The 20,286-nt window shown below is 33.8% G+C and overlaps 1 protein-coding gene across 7 annotated transcripts in view; it reads left to right on the forward strand.

Annotated features, from left to right (window-relative positions):
- The window catches only part of CNOT2 (CCR4-NOT transcription complex subunit 2), a 118,380-nt gene that overhangs the window by 80,000 nt on the left and 18,094 nt on the right, over positions 1–20,286 (forward strand). For 6 of the 7 annotated variants that reach the window (XM_034644426.1, XM_034644428.1, XM_002922184.4 and 3 more), the window contains 4 exons: positions 4,018–4,084; positions 14,361–14,508; positions 15,242–15,424; positions 17,731–17,810. In XM_034644426.1, coding sequence (XP_034500317.1) covers positions 4,018–4,084; positions 14,361–14,508; positions 15,242–15,424; positions 17,731–17,810 — 478 coding nt within the window. The remainder of the gene's footprint in view (positions 1–4,017; positions 4,085–14,360; positions 14,509–15,241; positions 15,425–17,730; positions 17,811–20,286) is intronic. The other variant, XM_034644431.1, reaches the window with a different exon arrangement.

Below are 20,286 nucleotides of genomic sequence, written 5' to 3' on the forward strand. Positions count from 1 at the left end.
TGGATAAGTTAACAGAATGTTAGGAATTATTACCACACCTTTAAGTAATATCATACAATGAATTTTTTAAAGGATATTTAAGAACTTATTTCATTTTTAATTGCTTTTGTGGTCAGGGAATTTTTATTTAACCAAATCTTGCATTTTGAAGTCATTTGTTACTGAGAAAATACTTTCTTGACTAAACTGATTTTTAATGTCCCAAAATCTGTTTTTGTGATTGAAGGTACATTTATTGAAGGGAATAATTGAGAAGTGGTCACTATGGGAAAGCACAGGATAATTAATACCTTTGTGTTGTTATGGATTGAGGGCAGGACTCAGATTTGCTTATTAAGTTTTCAAATGTATGTATTTTTAAAACAAAAAATTTTAAAACTTTTTTTGGTGTTGGATTTCCGAGTTGTATCTAGTAACAGTGGAAATAATTTTTCAAATACAGTTTCTAACTTACTGATTTTCTTAACATTCTATATAATAAACCAAGGATAAATGGGCTTTTGTTGGGTCACAGAAGTAACTCGAATCACATTACTGTGTCTTCTAGTTGCTTCCTGGTTTTTGTTGTTGTTTGAATATAGTTTATATTATAGACTGTTTGAGAAATGAGAAGGGTATAATTGAAATGATGGTTTTGGACTGCGAACGTAGTAACCTTGCTGGTTTCAGTGTTCTACCAGTTGTGTTATATTTAATTCTTTCCTGCCATCTCCCCCATCTACGAACACAAGCTCTACTTATTTTACCTGAAATTTGTGATGATGAGCTTCTTTTTTTAGCTTCTTAGACAAAAATTTATGTAAATGTAGGGTACTATGCAGTAAATTCCCCAAAGGTTGGATGACCCTCTGACTGCTGTTAAAGGGAGTCCTGCATTGGGAGGGAAATTAGATAATTAGCAGCAGCTGCTACCATTTAGTGAGCACATACTATGCCATATTTATCTCATTTAATCTTCACTTCAACTCTGTGAGGTAGGTAGTGTTATTTCCATCTTACAGGAAAGAAACAGAGGCCTGGCTCTCCCATAGGTAAGTGTCAGAACCAGGATTCAAACCTAGATTTTTTTTTTCTGACTCCAAAGCTGGGCTTATGTTGCACTCCCTACTGTAATATGTCTCTTGATCTAAAGTTTTTATATTTTTCTAAGAAATTTATCTTTATATTATTAACTTTCAGAATTTAAATAGATAAGTTTTCTGTTGTCTGTTAATTGTAGTTATTGCTGTGCCATGGTACATTTCTTGTGCATTTTCTTTGCCTGCATAAATAGAATTTATATCCCATTCACATTCCTTCATTGTGTGTTAAATACGTTTTTAGCACAGACGTATTTCATGAAGCATGCTTTCAGTGTTTAAAAATACATACCATTTAGGGACTGGTTTTATAAGAAATTATATATTTGCATTTTTGACATATTTTGAGGCAGTTGTTTTAACATCTGTTCATGTAACTGATGAATGCTTATTTTACATGGATGCTTTGAAGGCTATGAACTCTTAAGTTTAATAAACTACTTTCATATTCCTATAAAGTACTGTTTACTAACCTTCTTCATGTACTCTCACACATAGAGGAAATGATAATAGTTATTATGTCACACTGATAAATGGATCACCCTGCTGCTCTTGATCTCCAGTGCTTGGCCCAGGGAGCCATGCCCTGTCTACCTTCATGTTGTGCCTCCTTCTCTTAGCTTCCTAGTGCTGAGACGGTTGATATCTTGGCACACCCGTAATTCCTTGTGGATATATAACCTTTGTGAGAAAGTGGACTAAAATGTCTGTTCTTTGGAGTTATATATTCAGTAAACATAAATTTCTGGGAAAAGTAAAATTTTAAGTGGTCCATTCTAACATGTTCATATTGTGAATCATTCATTCAAAGACACACAGTCATATTTGCCAATCTCTTATATTTGTAGCTTTTGGAAACTGCTTTTACTTTCATTCGTAACCTAACAATGATAACAGAATATCATGATTTTCAGTATTTTATATAAACCTTTTACTTTCTGTCACCAACTAAAGCTTTATTATATATTACACATTTTCTTTGATCTTGTTTTTACAATTTGGAAATGAGCCTTTAAGGTGCTTGAGATATTTCCAGTTACGTGGCTAACAGTAATTAATGATGATTGTACCTAACAAAAGAACTTGATCAGGCATAAAATGTGTATTCTTTCAGTTTAATTGTTCAGATTATGTACCCTCTGGATTTGAGAAGGAATTTTTATAGGGTTTGATGCTTATTTAGAAAATTTGTTTATTTTAAATAGTGCTGGTTTTAGAGTAGTGTGTTACTCAGCCTTACCTCAGAAGAGTGTTGTGTATCATTAATTTAAAACTACTGTTATATAAAAGTTTTTGTGAATTTTTAAATAATTAGAACAACTCAGAATTTTGATATGAAAATAGCATGCAATGTGTATTGTAAAACCTCTTGTTTAAATATTTCTCCTTCTGGTTTTTCTAACTTAGTCAATGTTAGCACAATTCGCTGGAAGCCAAAGTGGCCTCCGATAGTTCCCTGTCTGGTGATTCTTTACTCTACTCTCCTCCTTTTCCCTAAACTTCAGCCATTTCAGCAGGTCATGAAATACTGTTGCTTCTCCCCACAGAAGGCCTCTCTTTTGTAGTCCCACGTCTGCTGTTCTGGTTTAGTATCTTACCATTTCCATCCAGTTTTGCTATTGGAATTATCTCCCTAAAGCGGAGCCTGATCAGGTCACTTCTTTCCTTAATATTATTTTTTTCTCTTTATTGCCATAGTTGGTAGTCATCTGCCCTTTACATCTGGCTCCAGCGTACTCTTATTTCCCATTCTTCTGTTTCTGCCCAAATGTGCACAGAGGTGTATGCCTCATCTCCTTTCACTAATTACCTGTTACGAAATCACTTATGTTGTTTATTTTATTTGTATTCTAATGATGTCACTAACTTTTATCATACTTAACACTCACTGCATATTCTCAGCCTGGAAGATCCTTCATCAGATGTTACTGCTCTATAAAATATTTGTTACCTCACCTTTGTTTAGAATTATTTTCCTCTTGTGATACTTAAGATGATTTACCACATTGTGCACTTAAGATGATTTACCACATTGTGCCTTAGAGTATAATTAGGTACATAATTCATTCTCTTTTTCTGTTAGATTATAACCCATTTGATGCCATGGCCCAAGTCTTATTTAGTTAAATTGTTTTGGTGGTTGCTTAATATAAGACAGAGAATACCTGAACATGCACTCACATGTACTCATTTTTATTTACTCAGTTTAGGTATCTACTTTGTGTATAGCATTGCCACATACAGTGGCAGTCTCTGTAAGGGAATAAACAACATGTTCCATGAATATAACATGCCCTCAAAAAACGTGTATTGTATTAGGAAAAAAAGCTGCTGATGCAATAAATTGAAAGACAGTCACATCACTCACTGACAGTATACATTATATACCATGTCTGTGTATTTTTGTAAGTAATTTTGACTTGTCCTTTGGTATTGTGTCATCTCTCCATTTATTATATGATTGTATGTTTGTTAGATTTTTCTACCCATCTTGTGTGTAAACTATTTGCATATATAAATGTTAGGAAATATTCTTACAAAGTATAAAACTTGTCTGTTTAGGTAATTTTATTTTCAACTTTTAATAAACTGAATTTAGAATTTAACTTTTGGAGGCTGACTTTTTGAGATACTGTCTTCATGTTTTTGTTAGCCTAGGTTTTTTTTTGTTTTTTAAGTAAAGTATAACTTCATACAGAGTAACTTAAAAAAAACCTTGTAATCAGAAATTAGTTTTATTTGTACATTTTAATTTTATCCAGTTGTGATATTTTCTTAAGAAACATGGAATTTATTATTTAATGTTTGTTTTATGTTTTTTTGAAGAGTGGGAAATGTGGTTTGGCTCTCACATATAATATGTTTTACAGATTCATAAGTGTAAATGCATTGCTTTGTGTACTTTCTTTATGCTCTAATATAATTAATTTGTTTCTAGATGCTGGCTTCACCATCTACATCAGGTCAGCTGTCTCAGTTTGGGGCAAGTTTATACGGGCAACAAAGTAAGAATTTTGTATTTATTCTGGGATGCTTTATTTAAGAAAAAAAAAACAGCTACAAAATAAAGAACAACCAGTGCTGCCCTTATGGGTCAATTCTAGGAATTAAAAGGAAAGATTTTAAATTTTCAGTATTCCTTATTTCACATAGGAAAACCTCATTATTTCAGACCTTTTCTAATTCAAAGTTTTTTATTATTTGGATATAGGATAGATTGAAAGTTATTTTTACATCTTTTATATCTGTATGTTCCTGTGCAGTACAGCATTTTTGAAGAAGAATTTGCTAAACAAATAAAAAAAAATAGACATCCTCTGTTTTCATGGGAGGAAGTTAAACTTTTTTGTTTAGTCATTTGGGTTTTGTTTGTGGTTTTTGGCCCTTTTATTAATGAAGGACCATTATTTAACAGTCTGTGAAATGCTCTTTGTTTAGCAAATATTTCTTCTTTTACTTTAGCTCATCTGGATATAGAATATATGTTTTTGACTCACAGTTCAATGCTTTTTCCACATATAAGATTTTATTTCTTTTTAAGTACTGTAATGCTTTAATAGCGCTTAGCACAGTGCCTGGCGCATAGTAAGCGCTCAATAAATGTTTGCTATTATTATCACATAAAATTTTTATAAAACTAAGTTATAAAGTCTTCCTGTTTTTTCCGTTAATTTTCCAAACTGTTAAATATAATAAGATTTTATTATCTCTGTTAATGTCAGAGACTGCCTATCTCTCATCTCTGTTAATGAAAGGGGAGTGTTAAAAGGGATATAAATTCCCATGAAAGATTACAGGACATAGAGTAACTGGAGAAAACAATCTGACGACTGAGTATCTTAACCAGCTTCAAATAAAAATCAGTTATTTGATTTGGAACCCTTTTCTAGTATAATAAAAAAGCAAAGTTCTGATAGGTATCAGAATAGTTTGTCAGACCACTTTATTCTTCAAATTTATTTTGAAGTTTAGTAGAAGGAACTTATTTTGTTAGACAAATATAGCTTCCATCTACTTTTTCTTCCTCTTTTGCTATGGCATGCAATTTTGTTAATACAGAATTAGTAAATAAAATTATTAATTGCTTACAGATATTAAGGAGTTTTCCTCTAGTTAAGTAGGAAACATTTTTAAAAAGCTTTATATTGCATTAAAGAGGTATTGCTTATTTATTCACAAATGTTCATTCTAATTGCTGAGGGGATATTATTAGCTAGTTATTTGCTTCATTTATCCTGTGTTTTAGTATGAAACCTACTACTTTCACCTTTCTGGCAACCTTTATCATGAAAATATCTAGTAATTTTAAAGCTGCCCTTTGTTTCTATAGAGTAACTGCAAAGAACTTACTTTGTTTTCTTTTTAAAGCCCACAATTTATCACAGCAGAAAATAGATATGGAATGGAGAAATATTATATTTGAGAAGCTAAGGTTATTTTATGAAGGAGAATGGCAATTATTTTACAGTATAATCAGCTACATGGACTTCTAAAATCTGATGTAATTTTTTTAACCTGCAAATGTGAAATTGTAATTGGGCTAAGATATAGAATGGTTTAAGTTTGAAATATAGTTATTTTTTTGGTATCAGATATTTATTAGCTTCTTAATTTGTGTAAAATGTTGGTGCTGATTATTAGGGATATACAAAGATTAATAAACAAGCAAAGTTTTTTCATTAGGAGAAGTATTTTAGGGTACTCAGTTTATAAAAGAAATCACATATGACAGATATTTCCTGTTGGAATTTAGTATATTAAATGGCTGAATTCCTGTAGCAATTGTGAATCAGCATTTTTAATGTGGCATTGTAGGTATTAGTCTACAGAAAAATTGAACCTTAGGTCAGTTGGAACTGAAATGTCTCAGGTCAGGGTACAGTTATTCCTTTCCAGGGTATGGATCTAGAAAACTACAACTAGTGAAAAAAGACAGGGGCTGGATTCCCAGTCTCTGTCTGTTAGGACCGACCCTAGGGCCAAATAGCTCAATTAGCTGATGAGTAGTCTGAGCATGCACCTTGTCAAAGAGAACACCAACTACCCTGGGGGACTTGAGGGTCTGGGTTTCAGTAGTATAAATTAGAATGGTAAAACTTGAGGAGCTAACCGTCATAAAGGATGGAGAGATAGAAGGAATAGCAGGCGGGATAGGTTACTGATGTTATTCTTAATGGCAACAGATTGTAATTGTGCATTAGGCTTGATGTAACTAAATGTTCTTTTGCTTCCCAAGTGTATTGAATACTACCATTACCTCTGTATGGTAAAGTTCAGCAGGAATTCGTACCATTAAAATGGAGGTCTACCATCTGTTTTGTGTTCTTGATGATTACAGAGGTTAGAGATGAAGAAGGAAGAGTACCCTCCAAAACTGAGGGTACTCTCACTGAGATTAAACAAGGGAGGACATCCCTCTTGGAATGGATACAGAGCTGCTAAAATCTACATTTTGCCAGATTCGGGTAGAAGTAATTGTGTAGTATATAAGGGTACCTAGAAAATGCTGGACTAGTGCCTTGTATGATTATAGGTCCCAGTATAGTCTGATTGTATCCAAGTATGTAACTGACTTTTCATCTATAAGTTCATGTGAATACAGTCAGTGTACCAAATGATAACTGTAGAAGCCATTGAAGGAAATCTTGTATTCAAGTTGCATGATGTTTTCTGCTTATCTTCTTGCAAGTGTGCATAAGATTTTAGGTATACCTTATAGGTTTAAAGACCCCCTCGGCTCCCCGAAGCTGTCTCCTAGATTGGAATTAATAGGGAACCAGGAATTAATCTCTCCTGGATATTCAGTGCATTGAAATTAAGTGGTAATAAAGTTGGAGTGACTTTTACTTTCTTACCAACAGGATTTAGAGTCTTAGAGAATTGGAGAAAAGGGAAACTACTACTTACTGAGTGCTTCGTATATGCCTACTGTCTTATAGGCACATAGGTTAACTAGCTGTCAGGATGAATCCATGATACATACTTGTATCTGAATTCTCAGAGGACCCAGGCATCTATCTGGGGAAAGAAATAAACTTGTCTTTCTGGGATCTGGACTCCTGACTTGAGAGCAGTGGCATATTCTCATGCTTCAGCAACATTCCTTTGGCTTCCTGTTTAAAGAACACTGAGGTGAAGGCTACTTGTTTTGTGGAGAACCAGAGCACAGGTGGGGTGGTTCAGAAGTGATGCTACTGATAGTACGGTTAGGCCAATGACACATCTTAGTAGCTTCAAGAAATTATAGGAATATTTAACAGGTACTTGGATTAATATTCTGGGAGTTCTTGCTCTCAAGTAGTGCATAGTATAGTTGGGGAGGTCAAGCGCATGGTATAGTTGGGGAGGTCAAGACATTTATGTATAAAACGTTAAGTAACAGCCTACAGTGTTGATACGTAGGTTAAAAGATATATCGAGTGGTATGGACAGACTTAGGGTTTAGAAAGAAACTGTAGTAAGCTACAGTGGTAAGGAAAAGCTTCAAAAAGGAGATGGGAATTGAGTTTAATAGATACTTACTGAGTAAGTACTGTGTAATGGCATCATGCTGCGTAGGGCGACTGTGTGGGAGAGGCTCTTTATGCCATCCCTGTACAGTGTACATACTGCTATGATGTTGCCACTTTTATTTATTGCATGTCTTCATTTGCTTTTGTATCCTTAGTATTCTGTACATGACAGGCACTCAAATGTTTATTGAATGTATGATGAGCAAGATATGGTTCCTGCATATAATGTAGTAGATAATTACACAAGTTATTTTACTACAGAGCAGAGGAAGAAGTACAGAGTTTTCTGGGTATTCAGAGGTGGGAGTGATCACGTGTCTGGGAGAATGATCAGGAAAGGATTTACAGATGAAGTCATGTTTGTCGTTGGCCTTGAAGAGACTGGATAAGGTTGTTCCTAGTAGTGGGAGCAACACCCACAGCATGGGGTAGATTTGGGAGTGGTCTAGTTTATCAAGGCAAGGGAAACCTATTAGGCTGTTACAGTGGTTTCATTCAAGAAGTAGAGTCTTTACAGTTCTGTGGGATGTATCAAGATCTTTACCACTTTCTGAGGTCAAGAACAGAACTATAGCATACAGTTTTCCCACAGAAAAAAATGATTTTCTGGTGAAAACCATTACTTCATTAGACTGTAATCTTCACTTTCACCTTTAGGATCACCTGTTTACTCTTTTTTTTTTTTTTTTTGCATAGGCATGTTTCACATTCTACCCCACCCACTTCACAAAAGCTAATAATTACTGCATATTTACTGTGTGTCAGGTGCTATTTTAAGTATTTTGTATGAATTTACTCATTTAGTCTTCACATCTATCCCAAGAGAGGTTAAGGGATTTGCCCAAGGTTTTACAGGCAGTAACTAGTAGAGCCAGGATTACATTACTTAGTAAACGTAACTATGTTAACATGAGTTGAGAACAGAAGTTTCTTTGAAACCTGGATGCTACATATTACTACTGAATGTCATGACCCTAGAGGGCCATTAGCACATAGTAGAAACAACAAATGTTAAATCCACAGATTTCAAGGGTCTACTGATCGGGGAATTATGGTAGTATTTAGTTAGCTACCTCTACCATGAGTGAAATATTACTATAAGAGCTAAGAGAATGGCAAATAATGGATCTTATTTTCATGGAGCTTACGTTTTAATCGAGAAAGAATAATCATGCAATTAAGTAATATAATTCTAGTAAGTACTATAAAAATTAAGTCAGATTAAGGGGTGAGTAGATGGGATTACTATTTTACATGGAGCAGACAAAGAGGCTATCTCTGAGGAGCTGATATTTGAATGGAAACCTGAATGTTGAGAAAGGGAAATCTTTGGAAAGATCTGAGGGAGAACTCTTTAGGTACAGACAACAGCAAATGCAAAAGTGCTTCCTTATGAAAATGTAAGAAAGAACATAATGTGTTAAAGGAAGAGTGAGAGGGCTAGTATAGTGAACAAAGAAAGTAGAAGGTTAATGGAGTACCAGGTGTCAGATCATGGAGTCTTATAACGATCTGATAAAGAATTTGAATTTATTCTAAGTTTAATGGTAAGGATTTTAAGATACAATTTCATTTTTAAAAGATCACTTTGCTCTGTAGCAAATGAACTGGGTGGAGAGGGACAAATGATAAGAAAGCTCCAGTAGTCAAGGCAAGAAAATAGGATGACTTGGACTGGGGGTAGATGTGTTAAGAAGTGGTCAGATTTGGGATATTTTGGAGATAGAGCTTATATGATTTGGTGATACAGGTTGTGAAAAAGAGAGACCCAGGGTTTCTAAGGTTTGAGACCTGTATCACTTTGTGAATGGGTGCCCTGAATCTATCATGGAAATTGAGGTTGAGGAGGAGTACAGAGTATACACCAGAGCTTCACATGGATGTACCATAGGTGCCAGAGCGCCAGCTGCTGTAAAGATCCAGCCACACATTGCCAGGTACTCTCTTCTGGTTCTAACATAACATCAGCTTTTCCTAGTTGAGGATGTTGAAGCCAGTTAACGCCATCCATGTTTCTTTCTTGTGTCATACAGCCTTAATACCCAAAAGCAAACCCACTCCTCCTCCAGGCATATCACGTCCTCATTTTCATACATCTTGCTGTTTTCAGACTAAACTCTTTCAACATTTTTACCTTCCTGACTCTTCATCACTACCACCAAATACGTAACTAGGTCTCTTTCATTATTTGATTCATGTACTGTCTCCTCCAGGAAACATTTTCTGATTCCAAATCCATTTTACTTTCACATCTGAGTTAGTGGTCTCTCCCATATACGTCAAAGCACACTGTACATCTGCTGTGTGTAAACACCTGCGCCATGACTTTTTTAAAAAAAGATATTCTTCTATATTTCTATAGGATGGGAGAAGGGAATGTATTCTAGGTGGGGAGACAGATATGAATAAAAGTGCAGGGACAGATTTGGAGAGAGGACCAGGGAAAGAAGGAAGATTGTAAGTAAAATATGTGGTATGTATAAAGAGTTTATATTGGGGTAAAATATTAATTCAGAAGAGTTGCATGTCAATTATCTCAGTAAAGCTGGGGGCTAAGAAAACAGAGATTAGAAGAATCTTTTTGGTCCTGACAGAATTTTAAAAGACTAAACTGTGATTGGATATAATATTAATGGGCAGTGGTTCTCAACTCTGGGTTTACCCCTAAAAACACCTTCAGAGTTTTTAAAATCTTACTAGCCATGAATGCCAGGATTCAGACTGAGTGACAGTTTCTGGGCATGGGACCCAGATATTGGCGTTCCACAGGTGATGTAAAAGTTTGCATCTACTATAAGAAGTGGAAAGTGATTGGTTGAAAGAAGGATGAAAATAAGAGTTAAGAAATTGGATTGTATTTTTATTCTTCATTGTGATTTTTGGCAAGTAACTTAATTCCTGATGTTCTTTGTCTGTAACTTAGTTGGATGGATCTCTGGAGACTTTTCTATCTCTAAAATCCTTTAAATTCAGTGAAGGAAAATAGTTAACAAAACAATGTTACAGAGAAGATTAAGCAGCTAAGCGTGGGGGAGATTGGAGGTAAGAAGATGTGAGGGCAGGTTGGAGGTTAGAAGGCGGTTGGTTATTCTTCATCAGTGTGGGCAGGACAGTGAGTTCTAGGGGAAGCTATTTGCTTTGGAAATAAATGGAATGGGGGGTGCTTTAAGCCCTTTTGCAGCAGTTAGGGATTTTCTACCCTTTCCTTAATAAAGATTTCAGGAGACTTCATTTAGGTATGAGCATTCAAGGATTTGGTTGCTGTGGTTGGATTTTTTTTCTTATAACTTGTATTATTAATATTGTTTGTTTTTAGCAAAAGATTGAATAAAGGAGGCATAAGATATTTAAGGGATGTTCTGTTAATCAGTTTGTGCAGTCAAAATAATTCATGAAAACATTTCTTAGAGCATATTCCTTTGGATTTCTGAAAAACGATCTGTTTAGCACCCTGCCAAATTAGAGGTAGGAATCTACTTGGAGTGTGTTCATATATTTCTCCTAATATTGTATTATTCTTTATTAGCAATTTGTCAAATTGAAAGAAAAATTTTATTCAGAACTGTAATCTTTTTAGCTACTTTTTAGCTTTTTTTGTTCATTTATTTCTTATTTATAATATTTTTTTACCTGTTGTAGTTGTTTCTTGCCAAATTTTTTTATGAGGTTTTTTTTTTCCCCTGGGTTTTTTTGTTTTTTGGGGGTTTTTTTTTGGCTTGCATGTCTTCTTCTTCGTGTAATGTTTTGGAGAAGATTTTCTGTGATTGTTTCTAAATATATTACTAAAAGAGTAAAGTTCTCTCTCTTTGACCTTACCCAGTTATAATTGACTTAAGTAACTCGAATTTAATGATGTAGTGTATTTTGTTTCCTAAAAATAAATCTTTGTATGTTCCTATCAGTGATATTCTTCATGCTTTAAAAGAATTCAGTTTTTAATTGAATTTGAAATAGCTTGATTATTAAGGTATTCAGAGCTTGATGATCCCGTTTTTTTTTCTTGATGATCTCTCTTTTTTTTTATACCTAGTTCAACAAAATGCAACTCAGACTGTTTGAATTTATTAGCTGTTTTATGAAATCAAGAGTGTTGAAGGAAAAATAAAAGTAAACACTAATCTTTGAGTTTATTTCTTACTGTCTTCCTCCGTTCTCAGCACTATAAATTAACTCATGTGCCAGCCCCTGATTGACTAAATAAATAACCATACCTATTCCTGTTTCTATCTCCAAAAGTTTTTTGCTAATGTTCAGATAATCTCCAGTCCCTAAGATATTTCTGAAGTTAAAGATTTTCATGATACAGCATAGAATAATATGTATATGAAGGATTAAAGTAAACAGATCTCAGTGAGTCTTTTGTAAGGTATATTGATTATTAGAAAACAGCCAAGGGTGCTAGATTTTTATAAAGTGTATGTTTATTCATAATGATAACGGTATAAGAGAGATTGAAAAGGAAAGGGAAAGTAAAATTAGAAGAAAGAAAACTTCAGGTATAGGTAAGAGAGGGAGAAAGAAAATGGAGGGAAGAGACCAAGAGATGGAGGTTTAGAAAAAATTTGAAGAGAAGTAAATATTTTAAAAAAGAAAAAGCAAGAGAAACATAAAATAGGTAAGAGGTGTTATAGATTGGTGGGCACTCTCAAGGGGTCTTCACTTAGTGTTATGTTGGGCTGCCATAGGGCTGCCATGAAGAACATTAGGAGTTAAGAGATCTAAATTCTAGTCTTGGTTCTTTGTGTCACCTTGGAGAAGTCAGTTAACTCATCTGAGGCTCAGATTCCTCATCTGTAAAATGCGAACATTGGACTAGGTGATCTTTAAGGTCCCTTCTGGCTTTAAAATTGTATAATATTTCTTGGTGGTCAGTAATTGTGTGAAACACGTTCCTGTCATTAATTCGCAGCTATAGCTGACTTTAGGACAGCATTATTTGGGGAGAAGGGTGTAAACTCCCTGAGGGTAGGAGCCTTTTCTGTCTTGTTCACTGCTGTATCCCCAGCAGCTAGCACAGTGCTTGGCACATAGTAGGCACTCAATAAATGTTTATTGAATGTGTGATGTGAAAAGTGTCACTTTGGTGGTTTGCTGTGGGAGCGCCTAGAAGGCCTTCAGGAAAACTAGAGTGTCTTAAGAGAAGGAAGAGACAGATTTCTTCTGAAGAAATCTTATATGGCTAATTTTTAATCCCATTTTTCCTTATTTTGTCCCAATTTAGGGAAAGTATCTGCAGCCAGTGGTATATTCATGGTCACAAAACTTGTAGGGACCAGACATACATATGGTGAACTAAACCAACATATAATCTAGGCCAGTTAGTTCCCATCATGTCATTGAAAGAACTGTAGAACTAACTTATGGTCCTCATGGAACCTGACTTAAAAGAGTACATATAGTACACAGATATAGTAGCTACATTGAATTGGATTTATGGGCTTCATTCAGTCGAGAAGCAAAGTTAGGCTGTAAGCTGAGTACTGTGGCTGGTAGATTCCAGTGGAAATCTTTGTGGTCCAGTGCTGTCCTTAGGTTAGGTATGACATTGTTATGCCAGAGGTAAATGCTGCAAAGGTACTTGAAGTAAGACATTCAGAACATATATATACTCCACTTTTTTGGAGGTCATGGTTTCAAAATATTCAGGTCCTTGAAATTCTTGCTTCTGGAATTAGACCAAAAACTTCCAGAAGAACAAAGTCACTTTAAATCCCTAGCACTAAAGTAATCTATGTTTTCATTAGCTCTTCATCTTATCACTTCTATTTAACTTCCAGTTCAGAATAAGTTTAGTTGACTGATAAGCCATTTCACAGCTGACTAGAAACAGCACCAAAAAGTGTGGGTCTGGAAATGGAGGCATTCATAAGCAGATATGATAACTGGTGACAGCTGGACATTCTTACTCTGAGGGATGAAAGGGGTATGGGGGATATCTAAACATCTAGAATATTAGATACTCATGATATTTCTGAATCATTAAGAAATTAATATCTCATATTCGTATTAATAAAAGTTAAGAAATATGTCAGACATTTTTGAAATGTTTATCCCAATTTTTTTTTGTTTTGTATCTGAATGGTGAAACTTAAGTAGTCTCTAAAATATACCTATTGGAACACATCCATCCTTTTGCATCTGTCCCCAGGAGTACCAGATAAATAGAAGGTCACTGTACTTTGAAAACTTAAATGTTTTAAATTCTTGTCTCTTATAGTTATATCAGCTTGAGTTTTTTAAGAGTTGCTGACATTTTATGTTGGGTTTGTAAAAATTGTAATGTTGAAAAAAATGTATGTATAAATAGTAGTAGAGATTTCTTAAATGCATTTTAAAAGGATCATATAAAAATTAAAGCTACTTCAGCAAAGTGGGGTTAAATGTCTGTGTGCCTCAGTTTTGACTCAAAACATAAAAACACAAGATTGCAAATTTCTTAAAGCCCTATTTGTACAAAATGTTTTCATTGAAACATAAATCATCTAATTTGTTAAAACCATTGGCAGACATAGTTTATTGTAAGATAGAAATATGAACAGAAGATAGAAATATGAAGGCAATATCCATTCATAATATTAAATTTCAGGTTAGAACATTTTTGTTAAAATCAGAGTCCATTTGGAGTGAATTGAATATATCCATTTAAAATTTGCATATTATATTACATGTTAGGTCATTTAAAAATGTTTTAAATTGCCAACTCCAGAAGATGGATAACAATTTCATTCCCGATGGCAATGAATTTCCTTCTTCTGAATTTTTTTAATAGGTGCACTAGGCCTTCCAATGAGGGGGATGAGCAACAATACCCCTCAATTAAATCGCAGCTTATCACAAGGCACTCAGTTACCGAGCCACGTCACGCCAACAACAGGGGTACCAACAATGTCACTTCACACGCCTCCATCTCCAAGCAGGTATTTATTGATGGACCAGAATATTTCTCAAAATGTATCTTTGTAGAGTAAGCAGGCATTTTAGTTTTTTAATAAGATAACTAATTATTTCATTTTTCTGGTTCAGTGCCTTTCACTAAGGGGGAAAAAGTTGATACCCTATGCTCATTTCATTGCAAATTGATAAGTATAGTGTAAGATGTTTTTATCATGCATCTAGCATACTGGTTGTCAGCTGGGTGGGTATCAAGGGTTTATCATCACCTGGGGAGCTTTTTCAGAAGCCAACTCTTCCTCAAAAGAGGATGTGCAATTTAAAATCATTCCTCAGATAATTGTGATTATTGCTCCCTCAACACACATTCATTGCTCTAGTGAGTAAAATAAAACAAGACTGATTACATAGGTGGTGCATATTAGTATGAAGAAGATAGAATGCCACACCTTTGGAATGAACTTATTTTAAATATGTGTGAAATACATTTATATTATTTTATATCCTAGTTCACCAATAGTTTTCTCATCTTAAATATCACCTTGTATTAGTTCTGCTATAATTTACCCAATTTCTTGTTGGTTTGTCTGACTTTTCAAAGAGCTAGAATGACCAGATGGAAGAGTTAAATTAATGAAAATTAGCAGTGTAATTTGAAAGTATATTTGAGGTTCTGGGGTTAGGCCAATTGATTATTTACAGAGAATTTTAATGAGTGATTGTAGAGAGCTTATTTAGTATAATGGACTTCTTTTTCAGGGGTATTTTGCCTATGAATCCTAGGAATATGATGAACCACTCCCAGGTTGGTCAGGGCATTGGAATTCCTAGCAGGACAAATAGCATGAGCAGTTCAGGGTTAGGTAGCCCCAACAGAAGCTCGCCAAGCATAATATGTATGCCAAAGCAGCAGCCTTCTCGACAGCCTTTTACTGTGAACAGGTAAGATGTTTATTGATACTGTGTATAATTGTCTTTCTGGGAATTTTCAGATTTGCCTTTTCATATTCAACATTCTGTTCTTGAGTCTTGGCTTCTGTCTCATAAGTTTGTTTCATCATATTTTTATGACCAAAGATTCTCTCTGTTACGTGTTACAACTTTAATCTCTCCAAACTTAAAGACATGTTCTTTTGAAAATCAGTTTGATATTGGAAAGCACATTAAAGGTTTTTGTTGTTATTAGAAAAGAATTGTTCTTAAGTTTCCATAAGGCAGATTTTTGTGGATATGTCCTTCGTCTGTTAAGTGAGGCTGGCCACTTATATGTATAAGAGTTCCAGACTTATGAACAGTACCAGGGATATGTTTGACTATTACTGCCTTGCTTCACTTATGCTTTGGTTTAGTACCATTTCAACTGAAATTCAGTTCTGTGCTTTGGAGACTTACTGACCAAAGACTTTTTAAGACTACATCTACAGTATTCAAAAGTAGTGTCACGTCCTGGGATTTAAAACAAGAAGATGAGCTGTTGTGCTTTTTGCACTGTCCTTTTGCATATGTTTTTGTGCAAGTGGTAATGGCAATATGAAGACCAATTGTCCGTTTTATTAGGATTTTTAAGCTGTTCAGATAATTTATATGAGAGTGATGACTACAGTATAAGGCTTTGCAGCTTGAAAAAATCATGTTTAATTTCGCCAATTTTTTTTAAAAATGGGGAACTGTATGAGGAAAAAGGATCTTGATCTATTTGCTATCATCTTACCCATTTAGTTCACTTTCTTTTATCTACTGCTTGCAAAATCTGAATTAAAAATAGGTTATTAGCACATTTCCTGTTTGATCTTCATCCCATAAGCTCTGGGACTTTTATTTAGATTTATGAGTATTTCTCTTAATAATTTTACTGCTCTTAATTTTAAAAATAAATACTATTTCTAAAGGGTCATCAAAATTCTTATCTACTTGATAGCTTCCTAATCATATACTTCTTGGACTTTATCACATCTTTTCTGGTAGCATTATTCATTGAATGTATATTTAAATTTTTGCCTTTCCATATTTTTCACATTTTAATTGTTTTTTAAAAATACATTGCTTACAAATTGTCAATGAAACATGGGTCTCTGTAACCCTGCTTATTACTATTGATAAGTTGTATTTGTTTTAGAATGTTTTCATCCCTTAGTACTTATTCAGTGTTTGAAGGTACCTATATCAACAATTCTAACATGCTAATTAAACAAGTATTTCTAATGGCTTCCCTACTCTTCTCTAGAATATTGTTGTTTCACCAGCTCCACATTTTGTGAAAATATTGTTTGGCCGTAGTTAGTTTTACAAAGTTAGGCAAAAAAACCAAAAAACCCCCGTCATCTTCAAATAGTTTAACCCTACTCATAACACTGATACACTGTCTTTTATCAGATTATTTGGTGTTAAAGATGCATACTTTCATTGTAGAAATTTGCAGTAACAGGTTTTTTTGACATTCTTAATTACTTCTGGCTTTGCTTTAAGTTCAGACTTGTTTCTGTTCTCTCATGTTTAGCCTTGTGCAGAAAAGGAAGGCATCTGTAACTGTTTACCAAGTACCAGTTGTGCATTAATTTAGAATGGAGGGTACTATGGAGAGATTTGCTTTTTCTTTTTAGTAGATGAAAGATAAGCTATATTTAGATTAAAATGACGTGGTTTTTTTAGAACACTAAATTCATTTAAAGAAAAGCACCATTTAATTCAGGTAAACGAAACATGTATTGAGTGCCTGTTTTATCCTCCTGAACACTATAGGCAGAGTATGCAGAGATGACCATGATATAGACCCTGTCCATGAGAAATTTAGATTCTAGATGGGGAAGACTCTGTGTAAAAAAAGATCTTTTATGGCAAGTGATAATGGCGCACTTTACCAATAGTGGGAGGAAAACAAGTATTCAGGAACAATAGTTACGCCCTAAACTGCATGTTTTTAAGATGTTACTTCTGCCAGTGTATCCAGTACGTTGGTTCTCCAAGTACCTAAAATAGTACCATTAATCTCTGTTTTCCTCAAGGCTTATGTGTACATTCTTTGCTTTTTGCTTTTTAAATCATCTGTTTAAGACATTTTGGTTCTCACTCATGGAAGGACTTCAGGAGAGTTTTTAAATAAAGGTTAAATTCAGAAAAATAAAATTAGCATCTGTTTTTAAACATACTGTTGTTTTATATGAGGAGATCAAAAGTATACACTTTTGTTTTTCTTCATCTGAAAGTTAGTGTTCTTACTGTATATCTAAAATTATTTTCTATGTACCCAGTATGTCTGGATTTGGAATGAACAGGAATCAGGCATTTGGAATGAATAACTCCTTATCAAGTAACATTTTTAATGGAACAGGTAAGCTTATTCTGGAGGTAGTACTCTATAAAAAATATGGTAGATCTTTGAAATATAAAGCAATTCAACATACTGGTCTTAAAATATTATAGGATTTTTGTGTTAAACTGGTAGAATTTAATTTAGTGAGAATTTGACAGGAATACGGTTTAATTCAGTGAACAGTTGAGAGATATTTAAATACATTTTTTTTACTTGACATGGTAATAGCATAGTGTTATAACTTTAGGACTAGTTCCTTAACACCTAGAGAAAGCCTAAACTTTAACTTAGTCTATATTTATGCCTCAGAATCTCTTTTGCTTCAAGAGCTTTTCCTAGCCTCAGTCCTGTCACTACAGTCTAAATTAGGTTGAGTGGTATGGTATTCTGGCTCTAGAGACCCAGATTGAAGAAACCTTTAAAATTATATTGAAGCACTTAACAATTTTTTCTTAATACTTTTAATAATACTAATTTTGGCATTTAACTCTTGGATTTTTTATCTGGTTTTAAGTGTAAATTACATAGAATTCTGATTTTGAATTCCTGCAGTCTGTTGGTTTATTTCTTTTATCAACTGCTTCAAAGAGAAGAGAACAAGAGGCTTTGTTTCTATTCTGCTTCAGGTTTCACCCTCTTCCACCCTTGCCTCCAGACTCTTTCCTGAGAAAAGAAATAAAGGATGTTGTATGGCCATAGGAGCAAAAATGAATGTGATCGTTCTGAGAGAACTATATATAAAGGAAATGGAAGGGAAAGAATGAGCGGTGAAATGGAGCATATGTGGAAGCAGGAGACAGGATTTAGTAATGAAATGTCATTTGTGACTATGAGCTTTTAATTTTTAAGTGTTATTATATGTTTAGCATCATAGATTGATCAAATTAGACTTCAAAATTCCAAATTTTAGCATTTAAAAATTACAGTTTTGTGTTCAAGGTGTTAAAATGCTATGAAGTACCATATTCCCATTGTTTCTGAAATGCACACTTTTTTCATATTATCTCTGAAATCAGGCTATGTATCATAGTTTAATTGGCAAGTTATATTTTTTCCCTAAGTGGACCATAATGTAACAATGTGTCTGACAATACCATCTTATATTCTGAATTATGGTTTCATACACTTCCATAAATTAAATTATTTTTAAAATTCAGTTTTAACTAAATTTTAACTAATTTTAGGGAAATTGTTTCCAAGTCTTTACCTAAAAATATAACTTGGGGGTTTATTAACTAATTTTTAGGTTAAAATTATTCTCAGATAACATGGCCATTTTAAATTGCATTTTATAGGACCTAAAGGTGTATGTTAAAAGTTAATATATATTCAGAGTTTATAGTTTATTTATAACTATATAACTGTGATTAAATAATTTAAGAAAGATTACTTTTATAACTTAAAACACTGTATAAATTTCTCTTGTCTTTTTATGTAGTAGTATCTTTAAAATTAAAAGTTCATAAACTACAATTGGTTTAGAAATAGTGGGCACGATTTTATCTTTTACTTTTCATAATTTTAAATTGTAACCTGACTTGGAATGTTAATAGAGTATATTGTTTTTCTATCAACAAAGTAATCTTGAGATAATTAGTTTCTGAGATTCTTCTAATTATGGAATTTGGAGAAAATTTAAAATTAACTGAAAGGCCAAATAAATTGAGAATGGTATAAAACATTAAAACATTAGACAAAACAAAGATTAAAGAAAAGCTATAATGCAGGCTAAAACTAAGGTAGAAAATTAAATTCTTCAAAAATTAAGAATATAAGATTGTAAGAATAATAGAATAATAAAAGTTGAGAAGAAATCAAGGGGATAAAATAGGCAAAGTAGAGGGGCGCCTGGCTGGCTCAGTTGGTAGAGCATGTGACTCTTGATCTTGGGGTTGTGAGTTTGAGCCCCACGTTGGGTGTAGAGATTACTAAAAAATAAAACCTTATTTTAAAAAATAAAATAGGCAAAGTAGAAATGTTGGGTTAAATTTTAATTTTTAAATGGAAGCAAGCTGATTTTTTTCATTTAAAATGAACGATAATTTTATTCATTTAATATATATTTATTGAGCGCCTACTATGTAATAAATAATATAAACTTTTGAACTTTGCATCATATTCCCATGCTTCCCAAACACTTGCCAGACATGGGAACCCTGCTTATACCCTGTCTGTACCACCCTACTTATCCTCTCCAAACACAAAACAAACACACACGTGCACACACACATTTGTGTATGGGACAAGTAGGTCACAGGACAGAAGTCCTTAGAGTTTCTGCTTCCACTGCCTGTGTTTCAGATATGATTATGGTCATTTGCAAGAGGCACTGTCATTACCATACCTGTGTATAACTAAAGCTCCAACCATCCAGATACTACCTTGCTTCTGAATATAATGAAAAGAACAGTTATATCACAATAGTCTCTCTTGTTAGCTAACAAGCTATAACTTTAGAGCGCCACCCTTCAAGGGGAAATAATGTACCACCTTA

Source organism: Ailuropoda melanoleuca, chromosome 15 (assembly GCF_002007445.2).
Source record: "Ailuropoda melanoleuca isolate Jingjing chromosome 15, ASM200744v2, whole genome shotgun sequence".
Classification (NCBI taxonomy): Eukaryota; Metazoa; Chordata; class Mammalia; order Carnivora; family Ursidae; genus Ailuropoda; species Ailuropoda melanoleuca.